The sequence below is a fragment of the Balaenoptera acutorostrata genome, chromosome 17 (genome assembly GCF_949987535.1).
Source record: "Balaenoptera acutorostrata chromosome 17, mBalAcu1.1, whole genome shotgun sequence".
In the NCBI taxonomy this organism is placed as follows: domain Eukaryota; kingdom Metazoa; phylum Chordata; class Mammalia; order Artiodactyla; family Balaenopteridae; genus Balaenoptera; species Balaenoptera acutorostrata.
The window spans coordinates 3,645,560-3,665,477 of NC_080080.1; the positions used below are offsets into that span (position 1 = coordinate 3,645,560).

The 19,918-nt window shown below is 54.6% G+C and overlaps 1 protein-coding gene across 6 annotated transcripts in view; it reads left to right on the forward strand.

Moving 5' to 3' along the window:
* TRAPPC9 (trafficking protein particle complex subunit 9) overlaps positions 1-19,918 on the forward strand; it is a 560,212-nt gene that overhangs the window by 429,304 nt on the left and 110,990 nt on the right. For all 6 annotated transcript variants that reach the window (XM_057531917.1, XM_057531923.1, XM_057531919.1 and 3 more), the window contains one exon: positions 11,863-12,015. In XM_057531917.1, the coding sequence (XP_057387900.1) occupies positions 11,863-12,015 (153 nt within the window). The remainder of the gene's footprint in view (positions 1-11,862; positions 12,016-19,918) is intronic.

Sequence of the window (19,918 nt, forward strand, 5' to 3'; positions counted from 1 at the left end):
GTGCTCAGCACAGCAGGCGGCTGCGTCTGCCGTGAGCCCCGAGCACTGATGGGACAGAAAGGCCCAAGCACAGCACCTGGTGCAGGGAAAGGCCTCGTACGTGGTAGGGATTCTCACTGTAAAAACTGAATTCCTTGCGCGTCTGGAGCCTGTGCCCCGCAACGGGAGGGGCCGCGATAGTGAAAGGCCCGCGCACCGCGATGAAGAGCGGTCCCCGCACCGCGATGAAGAGTGGCCCCCACTTGCCGCAACTGGAGAAAGCCCTCGCACGAACCGAAGACCCAGCACAGCCAAAAAATAATAATAATAAATAAATAAATAAATAAAAAAAAAAAAAAAAAAAAAACTGAATTCCTCCCTGGCACTTAGGCCTCTTGGAAAGAATTTTGACCTTCTGGAAATGTATTCTACTTTTTATTTTCCAAAGGAATCTCCCTTAATTCTATTTCTGTGTTTATAAGTATATTCTGTAGGTACACTATTTGTTGATGGTTATAAAAATGTTATTTGCACACAGATGATAATTGGGCAATTTCCAATTTGTAAATCCCTTTGAGAATTCCATACTTTAGAAATTTTGTTCTCCTGATGGCGGTTTTGGTTTGGATTTGGGCCACTGCAGTAGCCTCCACACGGGCTCGTCACCGGTCTCTTCCCCCTCCAGCCTTCCCCCCCGGCTGCTGCCTTCCTTCTGCTAAAGCTCCTTGGCCCCTTTGTCTAAAGAAAGCTCTAGAAGCTCTAGGAAACCACTTAGCAGGACACTGAGGTCCCTTGGATTTTGCATCCACTTTTCTTTGGCATCATCTCCCTCATCCCCAGTTCTGTTCTCCGGGTGGCAGGAGCCCTTTAGAACCAGGGCAGTTTATATACACTGTGATCCAGTTCTGCACACAGGGTGCAGAGGGCAGAGAGGGGAGAGGCTGGGAGTTAGAATGACATGGCCGTCAGGTGGCCCGCGCAGAAGGGGGCAGGAGGCCTGAACTAGGGCGTGGGGAGGGGGCGGGGTCAGTCCACACAGCCTGCTGCCCAGGCCTGGAGGGCAAAGGGAAGGGGGATCGCAGGCCCAGTGTGTGGGGTGATGCGGGAGTGAGACGGGCCTGGAGGGGAGCAGCTGGGAGGTGGCATGCTTCTGGTTTTGGATGTATGGAGTGCTAGGTGCTGGTGGGAAGGTATCGTGTAATAACCATGGCAATGAAATAACTAGGATTTCTAAAAGGCTTTCTTATTAAGAATCCGCTGTCCAAATTAATCCACAGATCACCTCTTTTTAGCTAGATCACGTGCTCATTTTACAGGTGACACACTGAGGTCACAGTGTTCAGGACGCTCTCCGGGGGTTACCCTGTCTGCTGGTGAGAGAGCAGAGTCCAGCAGAGGCGACTCACCTGCCTTTGGACTCCACCCTGGAGACTGGTTGGCATCTGCAGGGCGCCTCTGACCCTTTCTGGACACGCTGTGATGGGAGGAGGCTTTGCTCCAAGGACACAGGGCCACGTCCGCCTTCCAGAGCGCCCACTCCTCTGCCCCCCAGGGCCACACACGGCTCTGAGGTTTTTCTCTTCTGGAGGGTTCGGACACTGATCGTGATAACATTTATCGCCGGGGTGGTTGTGAGAATTAAGAGACGTGATTGTAGAGAACCCAGCAAGGAACCTGGCTGTGAGCAAGGTCTCGGCAAGGGGACCACCCCCCTCCCAGATGCAGATTCAGTGCCAGATGCCCCATCCCCTACCTGAGACCCTCCCTTCCTCGATCTCCTAGTTAGGTAGAAGCAGGCACGCGTCCTGTGGAAGGTGGGAAATCTGCATCTCAACGTAGAAAGATTTCTGTCCAGAGACTGATACAACACGGTAATGTTTTGTAGGTTCAGCTCCACTTAAAAGGGGCATTTTTATACAAGGGAACTTTAATTTCTGCGGAGGATAATTGAAGTGTTACTGTCCTTCAGCAAATGCAGTATATTTTCCCTTACCTTTGACACTGGCAATGTACCAGGATCCTTGCACTCCATTCTGATCGTTTTAACTGTCTGATCCATCTGTAACTGTTCTACAAAAGCTATTTTAGGGTTATTTAACTCTGTTGGTTCTTTTGCTTCTGATTAGCTTGATGAGGGAAACTGCCATGGTCTGTCTTAAACCCAGATGTCAAAAATACTTCCACGTATTTCTCTCACGTCCTTTCTTTAGCAGCATCTGCCAGGAAAAAATCTGCCAGCGATGTTCCAATTTGTTTCCCTCTTTCTCTTCGTCTCCCTGGGCCTGGGGTTGAACCTGTGAGCATCCTGGCTCCACCCCGTGTTTGCCGAGTGGAGTGGGTTTGGACCACCACCCCCCGAACAGCAGCAGCCCCCCCGCCCCCACGCCTTGTGCGACCACAGGGGATGCGACGAGGAAGGTTGCCTTCTCAGTTTGGAACCTGGACCCAGGCCCTGGGCTCTGGCTTCCCGGCAGCCTCCCTCCTGGGTGCCCCCTGGACAGGAGCGGGGAGCCGGAGCCTCACCTGTGGACGCCCCTGTGTGCACAGGAGGCCTCTGGCTGCCAGGGGCCAGTGTGGCACAGGCAGGAAGCTACTCCGGGCTGCCACCCCCACCTGGGCTCTGTGGAAGGACGTCTGTGTCCAGGAAGGCCTGACCCTTGGCGACCACACCATCACCTGTGCCTCGGTTTCCTCATCTGCTTTGTGAAGACAGTAAGACCATTTGAAGGAGGGCGTGTGTGCTGACTGCAAATACTCAGTAATCGTTCTCTCCCTCTGTAGTTTCCTCTTCCTCTGCCTCCTTCAGTTTCTCCTTTTTGTACTATTTTTAAAAAAACTTTTCCTTTGTTCTTAAAACTAGCCTTTGACATTCCTTGCAGCGTGGGTCCACCTGCCTGGCGGTGTGGCCATCCACTCGGCCATAGTGAGCAGGGGATGTGCACGCCCCCTGATGAGGCCATGGGAGCCTCCGTGGTCTGCCCCTGCTCACCCCTCTGGCCTCGTCCCTCCCAGGCCCCTCTGAGCAGTCAGACGGGCGCCCAGGGAGCCGAGCTAGCGTTCACGCGCCATCGCACCATGCTCTGCCACTTGTGATGTTCCCCGCGCCTGGGATGGTCCCTCCTCACCTCACCCCGACGCCCAGCCCGAGCAGCTTCAGGGCAGTGGATAGGCCTGGTCGTCCCCTTTCCACGCTGAGCAGCACTGAGCATCCCTGTGGCTTAGCACTTGCCACAGCCCGTCACGGACCTCACAGCCCGTCTGCCCGAGGTCCCTCTCCCACGGGAGACGGGGGCTGCTTCGGATTCGCCCATGTCCCTGAATGCCAAGCGCAGGGCCTGCGTCATGCTGACCGCTCTCTGAGTACCATCGCGCTGGTCCTAGGTGGCTGGTCCCAGGTCCCCTCCTCAGTCTGGCCCGGCCAGCACCCCGCTTGAACCCTAATGTGGCTCACAGCACATCTCACCTGGCACGTTGGCTGGCGGAGCTGTGGAGTAAGGTGACTAGGGGATGACAGTGAAGTGTCCCATCAGCTCGTGTCCCTCGGGCGCAGTCACTGACCTGCAGCTGCCGTTCGGGATCCCGACCTCGTCGGGGTGATGGGGTTGCCGGCCGGGACCCGGGCTGGTGCCCTCACCCTTAGGTAGAGGCCGCCCCACGATGCAGCCACGTCTTCTGCAGGGTGATGGGAGTGAAGCAGGCTCCACCACGGGGACGCTGCTGCCTTAGATCTCCCTCCCTGGCCAGCATGTTACTCTGGGAGAACTCACGGGAGCCAGAGGAGCCCGGGCGTGTGTTAATGCACCCGCTTTTCACTTAAGGTTGCATGGCGGCCATGGCCCACCTGCCCCGGCGGAGGCTGCCGCTCTAATTTGAGCTCCTCGGTGGCTTTCCCAGCCCACCTGAGCGGAGCATGGCCCTCGGGGAGAAGCAAGGACTCACTCACTCATACTAGGCAGAGTGGGTCCACCTGCCACTTGAAAGCAGCTCGTTTCCTACTACTGTTGGAAGCAGGCGGGAACTAACCCTGATGACGCGTCAGCTTCACCGTGGCCGGACCCTTACTTGGGTTAACTTGTGTGTCCCCTCCTTAGGAAGGGCCCCCGCATCGGCCCAGGACGGAGGCTCCCAGTGGGTAACTCTCCAAAGACACAGCTGATTAGAGGCAGGCCTAGGCAGAAGCCAGGTCTTTCAGACTCTAAAAGAATAGCAGAAAACCGGGAGAGCATCTGATAGGTATTTTGATCTTTGTACAGACTTCCCCAAAGTAGTCAGTGAGGAGCATTGGAGAAAACCCCAAGCTCCCCCTTAGAGACCCAGCAAATCCAGGGAACTGTTGGCATGATTTCTGGTGCTCACCGGGGAGGGAAGGCCCTGCTTCAGCCAAGCTCGTGCTGTGCTGGGGGACCTGTGAGTTCGGCTGTGGAAAGAGAGGGAGAAAGGAGATGAGGGTAGACGGGCAGGAGCTGGTGGGGTCTCCCCACCAGCCTGTCCTGTGCAGGGCCTCTGGGAGCGGGGAGGGGGGGAGCTGTGGAGGATGCAGGGCTGAGGACACAGCGAGAGGCTCAGATGCTTTCGTGTTAGCCTTGGTGGAATATTCTTTGTGATTACAGGATAGTGAAAAGAATAAATAAAGTACCTAGCATTTACCTGGCGTTTTTTACTTCATAAACGCCATTGTAAATGCTTTCCTGTTTTGATCTCAATCCATTCTAGAACTCTTTTTTACCTCCCCCCAAAAGTAATAGCTGTAATTTTGATCACCAGTTATATGCCAGGTTGTCCAAATTCTCCACAATCCTGACTAACCCCCATGTCAGATACCCATTTCCCATGTGAGTTCTTAATCATCACAGGTAACGGGGCTGCCAGAGGGACCTTACAGCCCACCTTTTTCGGTCACAGCACACACCCCAGAGGACAAGAAACTGTACTGTGCTCCCTGTTCATACGGCCTAATGCTTTGTACAGCCTCTGGCCACCAGGCTCCTAGGTGACCAAGCGTGGATTTAGAATCCAGGTCTGTGTGGCTGCAAAAAGCCCACGCTCGTTCCTCCACACAGTTCTCCGTCCCAGAGGGTACTCTGAAGTCAGGTGGCCCGCCCTGGATCCCACGTCCCGTCAGGAGCAGAGTCGGGCTTGAACCCCTGCCCGCTGGCCTGCCATCCCGCCCCTTCCCACCGCACCGCAGAGGCCCCGGCTGTCCCCGCCTCTGCCGAACCCTGTGGCAGGGATCCAGCAGGCCGGCCTGCCGTGTTTAGACGGCAAGGCCCCCGCCCCCCGCAGGAGGCCTAGCGGAGAGAAATCAATGAAAAGTGACCCCGGAAAGCAGGGATCCAGCCCTCACTCTGCTTCCCGCAGTTTCAGGGGGATCAGCCGGCAGCTCAATGACGTTAGGAGTAAATCTCATTTTATTAATTAAGCACTATTTTCTGCGCAGAGGAAGGTACTTAACGGGTCCCAAAACAATTGTTCCTGTACAGAAACACAAGGTACGGGGTTGTGCTTCCGCAGAAACGTTGGCTGAGATGGAAGGGGACACTCCCGATGCTTCAGAGCCAGCGCCTCTGGACATTAGAAGCATTGCTTTGTTTCTTTTTCTCTAATACAGAATAAACTCATCTCAGTTTTATACAGGAGGTGTCGGCGTTTCGGGGGTGATTCGGAGGCTGCACATATGCCTGTGGCGGAAGCAGTCCTGGGCTGGAGATGGGTCGGCAGAGCCCTGGCCGCCCTCGGGGAGGAGGAGGGCAGGACGCTGGGGACGACGGGGGCACGGTGACAGGGGGGTGCCCCAGCCGGCCTGAAAGGCAGCATGGGAGGCAGGGAGGCTTCTTAGGGAGGCTGGGTCTTGGAGCAGGGGGTGGAGTTAGCTGCCTGGAGGAAGCGGTGAGGACAGGCGAGGGGCTCCAGGAGGGCAGGTCCTTGGGGGAGGAGGACTGTTTGCCCTCAGCTCGCCCGTCTGTAAGATGGGGCAGTGCCCTGGGGTCCCCGCGTGTGGACGACAGGGGAGCACGTGTATGGGGGAGTGTGACGGGGGATGCCACGTGGGGTGACGGGGGATGCCACATGGGGTCCCTGGTCCTCTTCTCCTGCGGAACCAGCTGGTCCCTCACCCATGATCACGCCATGCGGTCATTCTTCCGAGAAGCTGTCTCGGCAGCAAGAGGCCCTGGTCCCCACTCCAGTCCCCCCCCCTTGGCCTTCGCTGAACTCACAGAAACCCAGGCAGGAGGTCGGTGGGCCCTGGACAGCCTCCAACCCACAGATAAGGAACTGGAGATTCAGACAGATTGGAACCTCGGAGGCAGACTCGGCGATCAAGAGAGGCCGGGATCTGTCTGACGCGGGCATCTGCCCAGCTTTCTCCCCTCCAGGTGGATCCCAGCCTCTTCGTGGTGCCAGCTAGAGGGTGGAGCCCTGGCCCCCAGGCCTGTGCTCGTGTCTGAGCTGCACTGACCCTGCCGAGCGCTCTGTCCGTCAGCTGCGTCAGCCCGGCGTGTGCCCGGAGCGCGGGGAGCAGGGACACCTCTTGGGACCCCCGTCGTCGCCTGCTGCGGGCTTTGGGCCGTCCAGCCCGAGTTAAGAGTCCTCTGCCCCGTTTGCCTTCCCTGTGGCCTTGGGCAGCACGTGGGTGTGATCCCGCCAGGACTGCCGTGAGGACGGACGTAGGTGGTGGTGGTGAGGCACATGCTGGGCCCCCCGTGGCCATGGGTGCTGCCACTCTCATGTTTGGTGCGATTCCTGATGGTGCTTTGATTTTTAGAATACAGTTCTCTTCAATTAAAAATAATAATACGGAAGGTTTTTTTTTTTTTTTTTAAACCATAACTGATCTGTGAGGCTTAAGGTGCAAATGATCTTCTTGGGTGTGATCCAGGTTGTCAGTGTTGATGCCATTTTCTTGTCTGCCAAAAGCTCCTCTCATTCAGGATGGATGACTCTGGAAGGTTGGCCGCTTCCCTTTCACTTGGATTGTACTTCATTATAAAACAGAGAAGTAGGCTGGCGTTCTGCATAGTCAAATAGACTCCCGAAGGATGCGTCACATAAATTTAGAATACCATCTTACAACTATCAATTATCTCCCAATGAAAGTTCAATCTAATTATATGTGGATAGTCCTTCTAAATCCGACTCCTTGATTTGTATTTAAATGTCATCATTACGACTTCCCTGGCGAGGTTATCAGCTGTTCAAAGGCTGAATCATATGATATGGTATTTTAAAAACCACCGCTTTTTTATAGACTCTTCAAAAATCACAGCACCTTTTTTTAGTGCCAACTCTTGACTATTATTGTCACATTTGGCCATAAAATTAAACGTGAAAATTGGCATTCAATGGCAGTATTAATTCTCTTTCACTCCGACGCGGCAAAGATGAAGAGGACTGAATAGCGGTGGGGGCTGCACGGTTAGGAGGCTGGGGGAATCCGCTAGGGCGCTGGGTCGGCACCAGAACTGCATTCGGGTCCGAATCTCAGCTCTTCCACGAGCAGCTCAGGTTATTTCCTTAACTTCCCAGCCCCTTAGTCTCCCCGTATGTAAGGTGGGATTGATCATCATGACAGTGGCCACTGTTTGTAGGATGCCATGTGTGTGCTGGGCACTTGCAGACCGTCTTACTTAATCTGCCCAAAATCTTACAAGACGGGGCTTATTAGCCCCAGTTTGGGTGCAGGGTTTTGCACTGTGAGGCAGTGCTGCCCTTCCGGGAGGGTTTGTGCTGTGGACGAGCCTTGTGGCGGAGCTGACCTCTGATGGTGTGACCACTGGCACTGAGTGAGAGTGCTGACCTCTCGCCCGCCCTGTAGGTCACTACTGCCGACCGCATTCCGCAGAGGCGCTCAGGGAAGTGGAGGGCCACGGCCAAGGTCGTGTTCACGTCGGGCAGAGCTGGGGTCCAGCCCAGGTGGTCTGCTCCCAAGCCGGGGCTCCCTGCTCTGTGCCCTCCGCCACCTCGGTGCCCATGGGGTGGGCGTGGGCTGCCGTCCGGGGCCTCAGCTCCCTCCCCTCCGGGGGCCGCTGCAGTAGATGGTCTCCCTCCCTCCCTCCTCCCCCCCTCCCCTAGGCAGCTCTGGGTTTCCTGTCCTCCCCTCCACAAGGGGGTCCCAGCAGCTCCGCTTCAGTTCCTCCATAAGCGGCCCTGACGGCCGTGGGGCCGCCTCCTCTCCGAGCAGCTGGTTTGTGATGGGCTCTGGACCTGCTGCGTCACCAGGGAGCACTGCTGCCCCCAGTCAGGGTGGACCTGGAGCAAGGGTGCCTCCCAGGGCACCAGGCTGTGGATCCCCCTGTGACAGTGCTGGCCCTCGGGGCCGGTGTGCGCGTCACGCGGGCGGAGAGCTCACGTGTGGGGACTCGGCTCTGGGAGAAGTTTCCCGGCCTCGCTGCCGGCCCCTTCCTGGAGGGGAGGAAGGAGGAGGGCGGCGGGGCTCGGGACCGTGCTCAGGTCCCACGGAGAGAGAGACGTAGAGGTGGGCAGCGCCCCTCTGCGGTTAGGGGAGTAGTCCTCGGGTCCTGGGGTTGCCACCCTGGCTGCAGGATTTTAAGCAGGGTGCCCCTGGGTGAGTCACTCAACTTCTGGTACCTCGATTTCATCATCTGTGGGAGAGGAGGGACACTGCCTTTGGGACACCTGCTGGCAGCACGCGTCCTGGGGCCGCTGGGGCAGGAGGGCTGTTGTAAGTTTGGGGGTGCGCTGGTTCTTGTGGATGGCAGGCCCACGGTCACCGGGTGTGTGTCCCACACCGGCTCTGAAAACAGCACGAGCAAAAACCATTACCTTTTAGGTACTCTGCCTAAGCAAGGGAGAGCCAGATACGGCAAAAAACAGAGCAGCTCTGAGTCTGGGCGGCAAGCTCTTGATGGGACTGCCAGCTCTGTGACATTGGCAGGTGGCTTATGCCCACAGAGCGTCATTGCATCTGTAAAAGGAAGCAAATCACACTCATCCTTAGGCCACAGTAATAAAAAAGATGAATGTATATTTAAAACACCTGGCCCAGGGCTGGGTATGCGATGAGTGTTTGTTGCATTTCATTTTTTTTTCCTCCTGTTCTGTGGGCACACCTGGCTACACTTTCGTGAAGGGTGGAGGTGGGTCATATAGTATGACGCTTACGCAGTCAGAAATTGTTTGAAAGAGCCCCCTCGCAGACGGTCACACAAATATAATCCTGGTGGCCAGTGTCCAGTGTGCATTCTGACCCTAAGGCTGCTGAGAGCCGGGCCTCTCTCCCTTCTTGCATTCGACCAGAAGAGAGCTGGGCATTGGGATGTGTCCACACCCATCTGACAGGTGACAGTTATTAGTTCTTTTTGAGTTATCAGACGATGAGCTGAATTTGGCCTTTTTAGTGAACCTTAGGAAATATTCTGACCTCTTGTTTGAAGAGAGCACTCGTTTGCTCCGGGCTAGCTTGGAAGTAGGAAGCGCTTCTGCCGGGTGGGAAATTAGAAGCACTCCGGCTGCACTCACAGGGGAAGAAAGATAAATGGCTAATAAGCTCCTGAAAAAATGTGCAACCTCAGGAGTAATTCAGACAGACCTGCAAATTAAAGCATCCGCGAGGCAGCATTTCGCCTCTTACTAGCACAGATTAAAAATTGATCATCGTCAGTATTGGCAAGGGTGCAGAGAGTGTCGTGCCCGCCCGCACTGCTTGGGGCATGTACCTCGGGGAGAAGCTCTCTGAGAAGGAACTTGGTCCTCTGCCTCCAAACCTCAAAGGTTTTCACATCCTCAAATCAGTAATTCCGCCTCTAGAATGGAGTCTAACAGTCATAAATGCGGAGAACAAATTTAAGCACAAAGATGGTTGTTAAGATTTTTTTCACCAGTAATTTTTTAAAGAATGGAAAATACCTGAAAGTATGAAAAATAGGGGAATTGTTAAGTAAATTATGATACAGCCATATGGTAGAATATTCTGCAGACTAATTTTTAATGATGCGAAATTGCTCATCCTATATTAAGAGAAGAAAGCACGTCTTAAAATTATGTGTATATGTATGTGTGGTCATACATATTTAATACTTATATAATGACTTATATGTATGCTTATATAATAATTTAAACTACATTAAAATACAACTGCTTAGAAAAAAGACTATAGAATTAATATATCAACCTTAGAGTATAAGATTGAGTGCTTTTTCTTTTGTATGCTTTTCTCTATTTTCCAGCTTCTTACAGTAAGCCTATCTACTTGTATAATCCGAAAAGAACAGTAAATGCAATTTTTTGAAAGTGGTCCTTGCTATGAAACGCACTGTTTCTGCACTTACACAGAAGTGCCTCTAACTCTTGAGTAGCTGACCCTTAAACGTCACGCTCCCGGCCAAATGCTGTGGATTTACCAGTGTTCCAGTAGTCCTTTCCAAGCTCTCAAGACCTCTTCCTTGGGTTTAATCTTATGTTTATACACCCTGAATACCAGTTCCTGGTTGTTAAAGGAAGAAGCTCCAAAGGCCAATTAGAGCATGCTGGGGCTCAGCAGGATATTTTGGCCACAGCACAGGCTGTGAAATAAGAGAAAATGCCTACTTTTATCCGTTGAGTGACAGTCATCTTCAGGGCCTGACACGAAGGAGCCCCCCTTTCTCCCCCTCTTTCTTTATCCATCCGTGTAACACACTTTTGTTGAGTACCTGCTGTATGCCTGATTTCGTGCCAAGAGGTGGGATTTCAAACATCAGTAAGACACAACCCCTGGCTATGTGACTGTCAGGGGCATGGGAGTGGGAGTGGAGGCAGGCTGCGGGCGGTTAGCTAGAGCCCGTCTGCCTACTAGAGACCAGGGGCTGTAGCACCTGGGGATGCAGCTGAACATGGATACAGGTGTACAGGCTGGGCAGCAGTGGCGGTGGGCGGGAGGTAAACGTTGGCCTGGGGTGTTAGGGAAGGATCTTAATTCACTCATTCATTTCTTCTCTGAACCGGTTACTACAGTGTGCCAGGCAGGCATTATTCCAGGCCTGGGAAACACTGGTAAACAAGACAAGAGGATCTCTGCCCTCAAGGAGCTGAATTTTGGTAGGATTGATAGACAGTTAACAAATCCAGAAGTAAATATTTACAGCTCATGGTAAATGCTATTGCAGAAATAGGTTGAATGCCGCAATGGAGAATGGGGCGAGGGGAGGGATGAGATGGAAAGCTGCTGTGGAGAGGTGGGCTGGGAAGGCCTTTCTTAAGCTCAAATCTAAAGGATGAAAGGCTCCAGCTGTGCCAAGGGTCAGAAGAAGAACATTCCCACGTGGGGAGCTGTGGGCACAAAGACTAAGGGAGGAAGAGCCTGGTGTGTTCTGGAAACTGCCAGAAGGTTGCGAGTGCGGGACACAGCAGCAGTGTGGGAGGCTCTGTAGAGGATGTTGTACGTGGGCCGAAACCTGAAGGGAGGGTGGGGTCCTGGGCTCAGGGGCTGGAAGTGGGCGGGTGGGGAGCTGTGCGACTGGCGGGGCACGCGGCGTGTGTGAGCAAGTCCATCTGGCCAAGGGTGAAGTGCAGCACGGCAGGCAGGGCTCTGATGATGAGGCTGCAGTTCCCCCTGGGCTTTTGGGGCCCCAGGGGTAAGTGATTGCCAGGCCGCCCCGCTGCAATTTTTCCCTTGCTTCCTCTCTGCCTTACCCTATTCCAGAATTCAGATTTCCTTCTGGGGTTGGACACTCTGTGTCTTCCGTGCTAAACGGTGTTGAGCCAGCTCTGAAGCTGATACTACCCTGGGAGTCAATTATTTCATTTTCTTGGAATGAATCGGTTATGAATTACTAACGATAATGATTCATTATCCTGTCTCATGCTGGCATGGGCTGCTTCTCCAGCAGCCCACAGAAGAAATTGCCCTCCTGATTAATTCTCTGCTCTGTTTCCCCGTTCTCTTAGAATGGCTATTCAAGTGGACAAGTTCAACTTTGAGAGTTTCCCAGAATCCCCTGGGGAGAAGGAGCAGTTTGCAAATTCCAAGGAGCTGGAAGAGGAGAGGCAGGAAGCCCGAGGCCTGGAGATCAACAGCAAGCTGGACATCCACTGGACCATCATATCCTTTTCCCGGTGCCCACCCCGACCTGCGGACCCCTGAGGAGGACCCCAGAGGGGTCAGCTATTGAGCGCTGGCCACAGATAACTCAAAAATGGCATGGCAGGGAGATACGGACCAAAGAGTGGGCATTTTCTTACCCTTCCACCACGTCCAGGGCCCCACGAGTGAAGTACGGGTTCAGGATGAGGAAAGGCCTCCTTGGGGCCGGTGCTGCTCTCACTTGGATCACGTGTTTCCTGTCAGCTTTGAGATCTGTGTGAGTGACCGGTTCTAACGGCCACCTATCAGTGCTGGGCTTGGGGTCGGGGGGTTCCACATACTGACAGCTGAACACAGGATACGATTGTTGGGGAAACTGAAATCGGGCTGTACAGCTCAGCAAGGCACGCGGATGCCATTTTGAAAAGACTGGGGTGGGGGCATTAGGAGGACTGCACTAAAAAAGACGGTTTCATAAAATAAGTGGCCCTGCCTTGAGCTTCCGATCAGTGCCTGGCTCGTGGTAGACACTCAGTTGGGTGAGTGGGACTCTGGAGAAACCTCAGGTTCACTTATCTATTTACGTGTTTTTTCCAGCAGTCTTTACTCGGTGCCTGCTTTGGGTTGGGTGTGTGGCGAGTCGCCTGAGGGACTGCAGTGCGGAGGCAGGGCCTCATGGGGTTGCCCGGTCCTGAAGAAGGTGTGCGTCATCTGAGGATTAAACGCACGGCTGGGGAGCAGGGACAGAGCGTTATGCCAACTGCTGTGAGGTTCAGAGGATGAAGCTGCCGGGCGCAGGGCAATCAGGGGCGGCTTCACAGAAGGGGTGTCGCCATGGTGGGCTTTTTAAGGGTGAGTAGAAGTTTATCAAGGGGACAGGGGTGGGAGATGCCCCACAGTTCGCATGGTGTGAGAGGATGGCTCGTTCAGGGTGTCTCCCAGGAAGAGGCAACTCTGATGGGAATATCTGTTGATCACCTTGTTCACACACTGGTTCTGTGCAAGTGGGATGGTCACAGGCTGTTGTGTGGTCTCGTCGCCCTGGATCCTGGAAGCACCCTTAGGCTGCAGGAGGCATGGCTTCCAGGACCGAGGCAAGTTCCTTTGTGCCAGCTAACATGAATCTGGGCTTGGTAGACAAGACCCCTGTCTCTGAGGAGCTTGTGACAGGAAAAGTGCTGTAGATGGAAGGCTTTGAGAACCAGACGCCAAAAACTAGAGCGCTCAGGGGCTCACGGAGGGAGCCTGGCATGCGTGGTGGAGTTAGGCGTTGGTCTTCTGTACAGAGAGAAGTGAAAAGGTGGGGGGCCGCGGGAGGGGCCCTTCCCTCGGTGACCCCACTTCTCAGCAGGGTCAGGGTCCAGCCAGCTGGCGCTGGTTGAGTGAGTGGAGCGTTGCAGCACGGAGGAAGGCGGCACCCGTGCTGCGTCCCAGGCTCGCTGCATGTGTCACCTCTGTCACCTCTTCACACCTCTCTGGTCGGCACCTCTCACGGTCCGCTGGGGAAACGGGATCTCAGCAGGGTGAGCTGACTCACCCGGAGTCCAGCCAGGAAGTGGTGCAGCCAAGGACCCACCCAGGTGGGGTGGCCGGCGGCAAAGCGCTTACCCGCCAGTCCGGGTCCCCACGGGGAGCGTGGTGAAGGTGCTCATATCCTGTGGCGGGGAGGGGGGCAGGGGGTGGGGCGGTCGTGAAAGGAGGCCATTAGCGCTCAGTCCTGGTGTCTAGGTCCTGACACGAGCCGGGAGGGTCCTTTCTGGGCCTTGGGTTGCGGAGGCTCCGCACCTCCTGCGTGGAGCCCGTAGGGTCCCTGTGGAGCCGGAGCCGCCACGCTGGGTCCTGGAGCCTTGGCTTCATGCGGGAGCTCGTGCAGAGCCAGGCAGGCCCGGCTGGCACCCTTGGGGGAGGGGCGCTGTGCTCGGGGACCCGGTGGGAAGGGTTCATCCTTCTGAGGGGTCTCATTCTGGGACTGGGGGGCCCTGCCTCCCCAAGTTGCACGGAGACTGGGCCTCACTGGGAGCCAGGAAGCACGGCAGCACCTGCGAGTGTCATTTCCTGGGTGCTGCCCCCAGGGGTCCCACATGGTCCTCGGCGCCCGCTCAACAGCTCCCAGGGCGTTTCTCCCCCCGTCTTGCTGATGCAGTTGCCTCTGAGTTCCTGCAGAGAACGGGGGGGGGGAGCCAGCCCTGAACCCCTCGACCTGCTTGAGCCCATGGTCCTTGCCTTCTAATGGGGTTATATTGACCATCCAAACTCTTAACGTGCTTTGAAAACTATTATTGAAAACATACTAAAATGTCTTTGGGTTTCTCTCCTTTTAGCCTTGATTCTTTCAAGAAGCTGACTTCCCTATTTTGTGTTCGATTAATAATTCAGGCTGCAAATCCTTATTGAATGCCTACCATGTGCCAGGCACACCTGTCTCCTAGTTTACTGATTGGAAGACTGTCCCCAAAGGCGAATTTGAGTGAAGAGAATTAGCATTACGGACATTCCCTCCCTCCCTGCTTCCCTTCCTATCTGGTAATGACATCTGGCATGGGATGGATAGCAGACTTTTGCTACTGTAAACCTAAATTCAAGCAGATGGAAAGACCAAAGATTGAATTGGCTAATTATTTCATTATGCATTTTAATATTTTCTCAATATTTAGACTTCATAAAAAATTTGAGCCTAGTTTGACACCCATCCGTAGTAATAAAAATGGCCCGTATGTAGCACGTAAGGCTGGATAGACGTGTTTTAAAGGAGACTGTGGCTCTTGCAGTAGGTGTGTGCACACCTGTCTGGGTAATATGTGCAACATCCAGATAAGTGGCAGGGACACCGGGAGCTCCAGACCCACTCTGTACCTGGCTAACAGCCTGTACGTATTGTTTCCGTGTGCTGAGCCCTGGAGATGCCCCCAGTCTGCGGGAGGGGCAGACGCAGAGACGGGCACTCACCGTGCAGCCCGGGAGGGCTGAGACAGAGCTTTCCTGCGGTGAGGACCGGCAGGGCTGGAGTATTCTAAGCACATTCCAGAGCCTGACACGCACTGGGGACCTGAGTCGTCCCCTGTGACTGGTTGTGCAGAATGCAGACTGGGGCAGCAGGGGCCAGGCGTCTCTCAGGCTGTGCTGAGGAGTCAGGCTGACCTGCCTGCCTCCTTCCCCCCTTCCCTCCTCCCCTCCTTCCCCTTCGCCCTCCCGCCTCCCTTCCTGAAGACAAGGGTTAGGCTCTGTGGCCTCCTCCTTCAGGTCCTGCCCACAGCAGCCTGTGAGCATCGACCTCCAGGGCTCTCCAGCAGAGCCCAGCCTCCTTGCAGGCCGTGAAGATTTGTCCCTCCCTCCCAGTACAACCCAGCCGTGCTTTCAGGTCCCTCCTCTCCTCTGACCTCCACCCCCTGCTCCGTGAAAGATGCAGGGCAGGCTTTATTTTTTATTTTTTAATTTATATTTTATTGAAGTGTAGTTGATTTACAATGTTGTGTTTATTTCTGCTGTACAGCAAAGTGACTCAGTTATACACATATATTCATTCTTTTTTATATTCTTTTCCATTATAGTTTACCCCGGGATATTGAATATAGTTCCCTGTGCTGTACAGTAGGACCTTGCTGTCTATTCATTCTGTGTGTAACAGTTTGCATCTAGTAACCCCAAACTCCCAGTCCATCCCTCCCCCCCTTATAATAATAAGGGCGGGCTTTATTACAAGGAGCCTGGTAACTGGCCGAGAGCCAACACAGTCCAAGGGTCCCCGCAGACTGCCTGGTGGGTCAGGAGACCCACCTCTGCAGGGACAGGGTGACCTCATGTGGAGGAGGTGGTGGAGGGCACCTGGCCATCCAGGAGCGGTGAGCACCAGGGGCCTAGTGGTGTTTTCAGCCCTGGCGTTCACTAGTTCTGAGGTGGGATTTACACGCTGGCCCAGCCAAATGAGCTCATGTATTGAATACTGCTTTTTTCCCTTAGATTTACGATACCTATCTCTCTTCTGTTTATCACTTCCATCATCATCACTGCTATGAAAACCGCCGCTTGCACGGCTCCCGTGTGTCAGTTACTTAGTGTGTTGTCTGCGGGGCTGGGGAAGGGATGCCGGGCAGTGGAGCTGGACATGGGACCGGCAGGCGCTCTCCCCCCGCCTCACCCCTCCCCGCCAGCCGCCGGGTCTCAGCCTAACCCCTCTGTTTCCCGTTCCTCCTCGTGTAGTGGGGGGAGGTGACGGTACCAGGAGGAGCCCCGTCGTGTGGCGCCTCCCCGCCGTCAGGCTTGCCCCCGTCACACCTGGGGCTCTCCTGTCCTTGCGCTTTGATCCTTATTCTACCCAGGACGAAGGACTCCTCACACTCAGAAACCTGTCCTGAGGCCCGCCCTCTTCCCTTGCCTGTTCCTTGTGCCACCTCAGCCCGGTGACTTTGAAAGGAAATGTCCTCCTGAGCGCTCCCATCTCGCAGGAGGAACTCGCCTGGGGGTGACGTCGGTGGGGCTCCTGGGGGTGGGGAGGGGCGGGCTGCACAGAAAGGCCTGTCTGTGCTTTCCGGATAAACACGCCATTGCTTTCCATTCTTCTTCTTTTAACCTTCTTCTTCCCTCCAGCTGCCACTGTTGGACCATTTTTACTGAAATTGGGAAACCTTAATGCCGCCGACTCTCCCCGAACTCTGTCAGTAGCAAGTAGTAGCCCCCGCACGTGACCCAGTGACCGTCTGCATTTGCCTTTGGGCTGGGACCAAAGATGCTGCATCGTTGGGGGCCGGAGGCCCGGCTCCGAAGGTCTGGCTCTGCTGTCTCCTGCGTCCGGCAGGCAGGTGGTGACCTGTCAGGCCCGTGTCTCCATCTGTTCAGCGCCGTGAGGACACCTGCTCCGGGGTTGCCGGTTGCCGTTAGGGTCGGTTCTGACAATTGTATCTGCCCTTCTGATCCCATACCGGGTGCCAGACAGGATATTAGCATTTTCCCTCAAACCTACAAAACAGGTACTACCTAGCCCTTTTTAAAAAGTAAATAAGTAAATTTTGGAAGTTAAGTAACTCACCTGAGATGGTACCGGGAGCTGGAGAGCCAGGATCCCAGAACGCGTGTTATTTTCCTGCTGACTGAAGTCAACGTGAAGTGAGGCCTCACCCTGGTGGTGCTGTCACGGCCCCTGACCCTAGGAGGCGTCAGTACAGGGGACACACTTCCTGCTGGAAGACCCGGCGCTGCTCAGGTGACCCGGCCTCAGGTGAGGCTTCTCCTGGACGGGGGACGCTGGGCCAGACCTCCCCCACAGCTGTCCCCTGGCGTCCTCACCTCCGCCTCTGCCGGGGCCTGCCTGCAAGGGGCTGGGTTGGCAGTTCTGAGAATCACCCAGAGCGCCTGGTCTGGGGACGTATGGAAGCTGACCGTATCTGTTGTCACTTTCCACGGTAATTCAGAGAAGGAGAAACAAGCATCAGCACTGGAGCAGGTGTGGGTCGTCCTTTATGGTTGGCCTCACGTGTTCCATCTTCCACGGAGCCCTCTGCCCCCTCTGCCATCTGGCCCCGGCTGGAACCGCCCCTTCTCTGGGGTCCTGCAACTCTCAGTGCTAACTCTTGTTTGGAATAGTGCTTACAGAGCACAGGAAGGTTGGTTTTCTTCCCAAGACTGTCTCCCTTGCCAGGCTGTGCTGTTCTTGAGGTCAGGTCGTGTCAGCAGCTATTTCCTGATGACCAAGATGTGCTGCAGTTTGCGCCCAGCACCGGGGACGCTGCGGTGAGCAAGATCGGGTGTGGACTCCGCCCGATGGAGCCCGAGCGTGTGCTCTCGTCCCCGCCCCGGTGCTGCCTGTAATCCTCCCATGTAGCTACTGAAACCTTGCGGTGAATCGGTGTTTCCATTTGATTGATGCAGCCGGTGGTCACCAGCTTGGTTGCACTACGCTGAGTGCCGTGTTGAACGTAGGAAGGGAGTTTGCAACCAGCGCGATTCGTCTTAGTGGAAGGCCGTCTCCACTTCCAGGGGGCAGCCCCGCGCAGGCTGTCTGCGGTGGAAACAGACGCGGGAGACGCTCGGAGCAAGCTTGTTGTCAGCGCCCCTTCTCGCTTTCCTCGTTTTTGTTGCAAATCTCTCTTCAGAGAGCATTTCGGGGTTCGGTGAGATGCTTGCTGACCTATTAGAATCCAACCCCATATAGGTTTCCCGACAAGGACTGGGTGCCCAGTTCAGCTGGTCCCCACGAAGCTGGCGGCCTGGACCATCTGGGCTGAGGCTCTGCCAGGTGGCCTGGTCTGGTGAGCACGCGTCTCCCGCCTTCTGTCTGGAGATCGTTTGTAACCATCTGGCTGCTTTGAGGGTGAGGCAGAGGCTCAAGGACCCCAGTGGCAAAGTGGGCCTTAGGCGCCTAAGAATCAGCAGCCGAGAGTGGGGGCTGGAATGTCTTCGGGGGGACGCAGAGGGCACACAGTCCTCAATAACTGGGAAGCGGAAGGAGGCGGAGCAGTGCGGCTCTTCTCTTGAGAGCGCGCTGTGCCCCCCGGAGGGGCTGCCTTCCCAGGGCTGACCCCGGGCCGTGCCGCTGACGGTGGCATGTTTGGCCTCACAGACACCAGTGGCCCTCTATAAATCCCAGAAGCGCAACAGTGGCTGTGACATTTGTCATCAGTCTGTACTTGAGGTCAACCCTGTAAGACTCTAGGCACGACGTCCTCAGCTTGGTTGGTCACCACCAGGACAGGCGACCTGGCATACGGCCACACCTGGCTTCTCAGTTTCCGAGACCGCATCCCCGCCAGTGAGGAGAATTTGCCGATAGCCAAGCCCTCCTCCCTTCATAGACTGAGGCAGAGCTTTCGCTGTTTGCACTGGATCGCCTGAGATGGCCTCTCAGCCTCTCTAACTGGCTTCTAGCTAACTCTCAAAGATGCTTCTGATGGAGCTCTGTCTTCTCATTCCCTGAGAGAAATTAAGTATTTTTAGATAAGACTCCTTTAAAACAGTGCACTAGGTTTTTCTGATAGTCATGTTAGGAGAGAGAGTTTTATCTAAATGAATTTTAATACAAGCAGCTCCCTTTATCGGTACAGCTGATTCCTTGATCATCTTCAGTAACATGCAGGGTTGCATCTTGTATTTGTCTTTAGGGAGTGAGTGTTTATAGCTGTGGGTAATCACTTGGTTCAGAGGCCTTTAATCCTCATAGTGGAGAAGCCGTGCCAGCCCAAGAGAAGCGTTGCTCCCGACCTTCGAGGATGTAAAGTTGCCCTGGCCCTTTAGCCTTCAGGGGACGGAGGGAGTGAGATGGGAGGGACACATATTTGATTCTTGACTCCCCCGAATCCAAATGTGTGTACCTTGAAGTTACTCTGAATGGAATCAGCGTTTGGCACACAGAGAGCATAGATTTCAGGTTTGGCCGGCTCACGAGAGTGGGGAAGGACTTTTCCCTAATATGCAAAGTTCCAAATCTGTGTGTGTGTGTGTGTGTGTGAGTGAGTGAACATGCACACGAATCAACGTGCAGTGTGTTCATGTGATTGGGCGCACGCTGGGCTTTTACACATTCTGTGTACTTTTGGCGTGACAGTTATTGTGAGCATGTGTATCTTATATAATAGAATCATAAAATTACAGAGCTTAAGTAACAGCTAACACCTTATGGCACTTACTAGATGCCAGCACTGTTCTGAGCAATTTACCTAGATTTGCTCACTTTTTACAAAAACCCTGTGAAGTAGTTTTTATCCACATTCCACAGATGAGAAACCTGAGGTCCTGTGAGTTTACCTAACTTGTTCCAGGTCACCCAGCTAGTAAGTGGCAGAGCTTGGATTCTCATCCAGCTGTCCGGCTTCAGAGTCTGTGCTCTTATTAGCTCTGTGTTGGGCAAAAGAGCGAAAGAGCATCTGGTCTCTGCCAAGGCCTTCAAATTATCCCCATTTTTCAGATGAAGCCAAAGAGACGTAGCGTTCC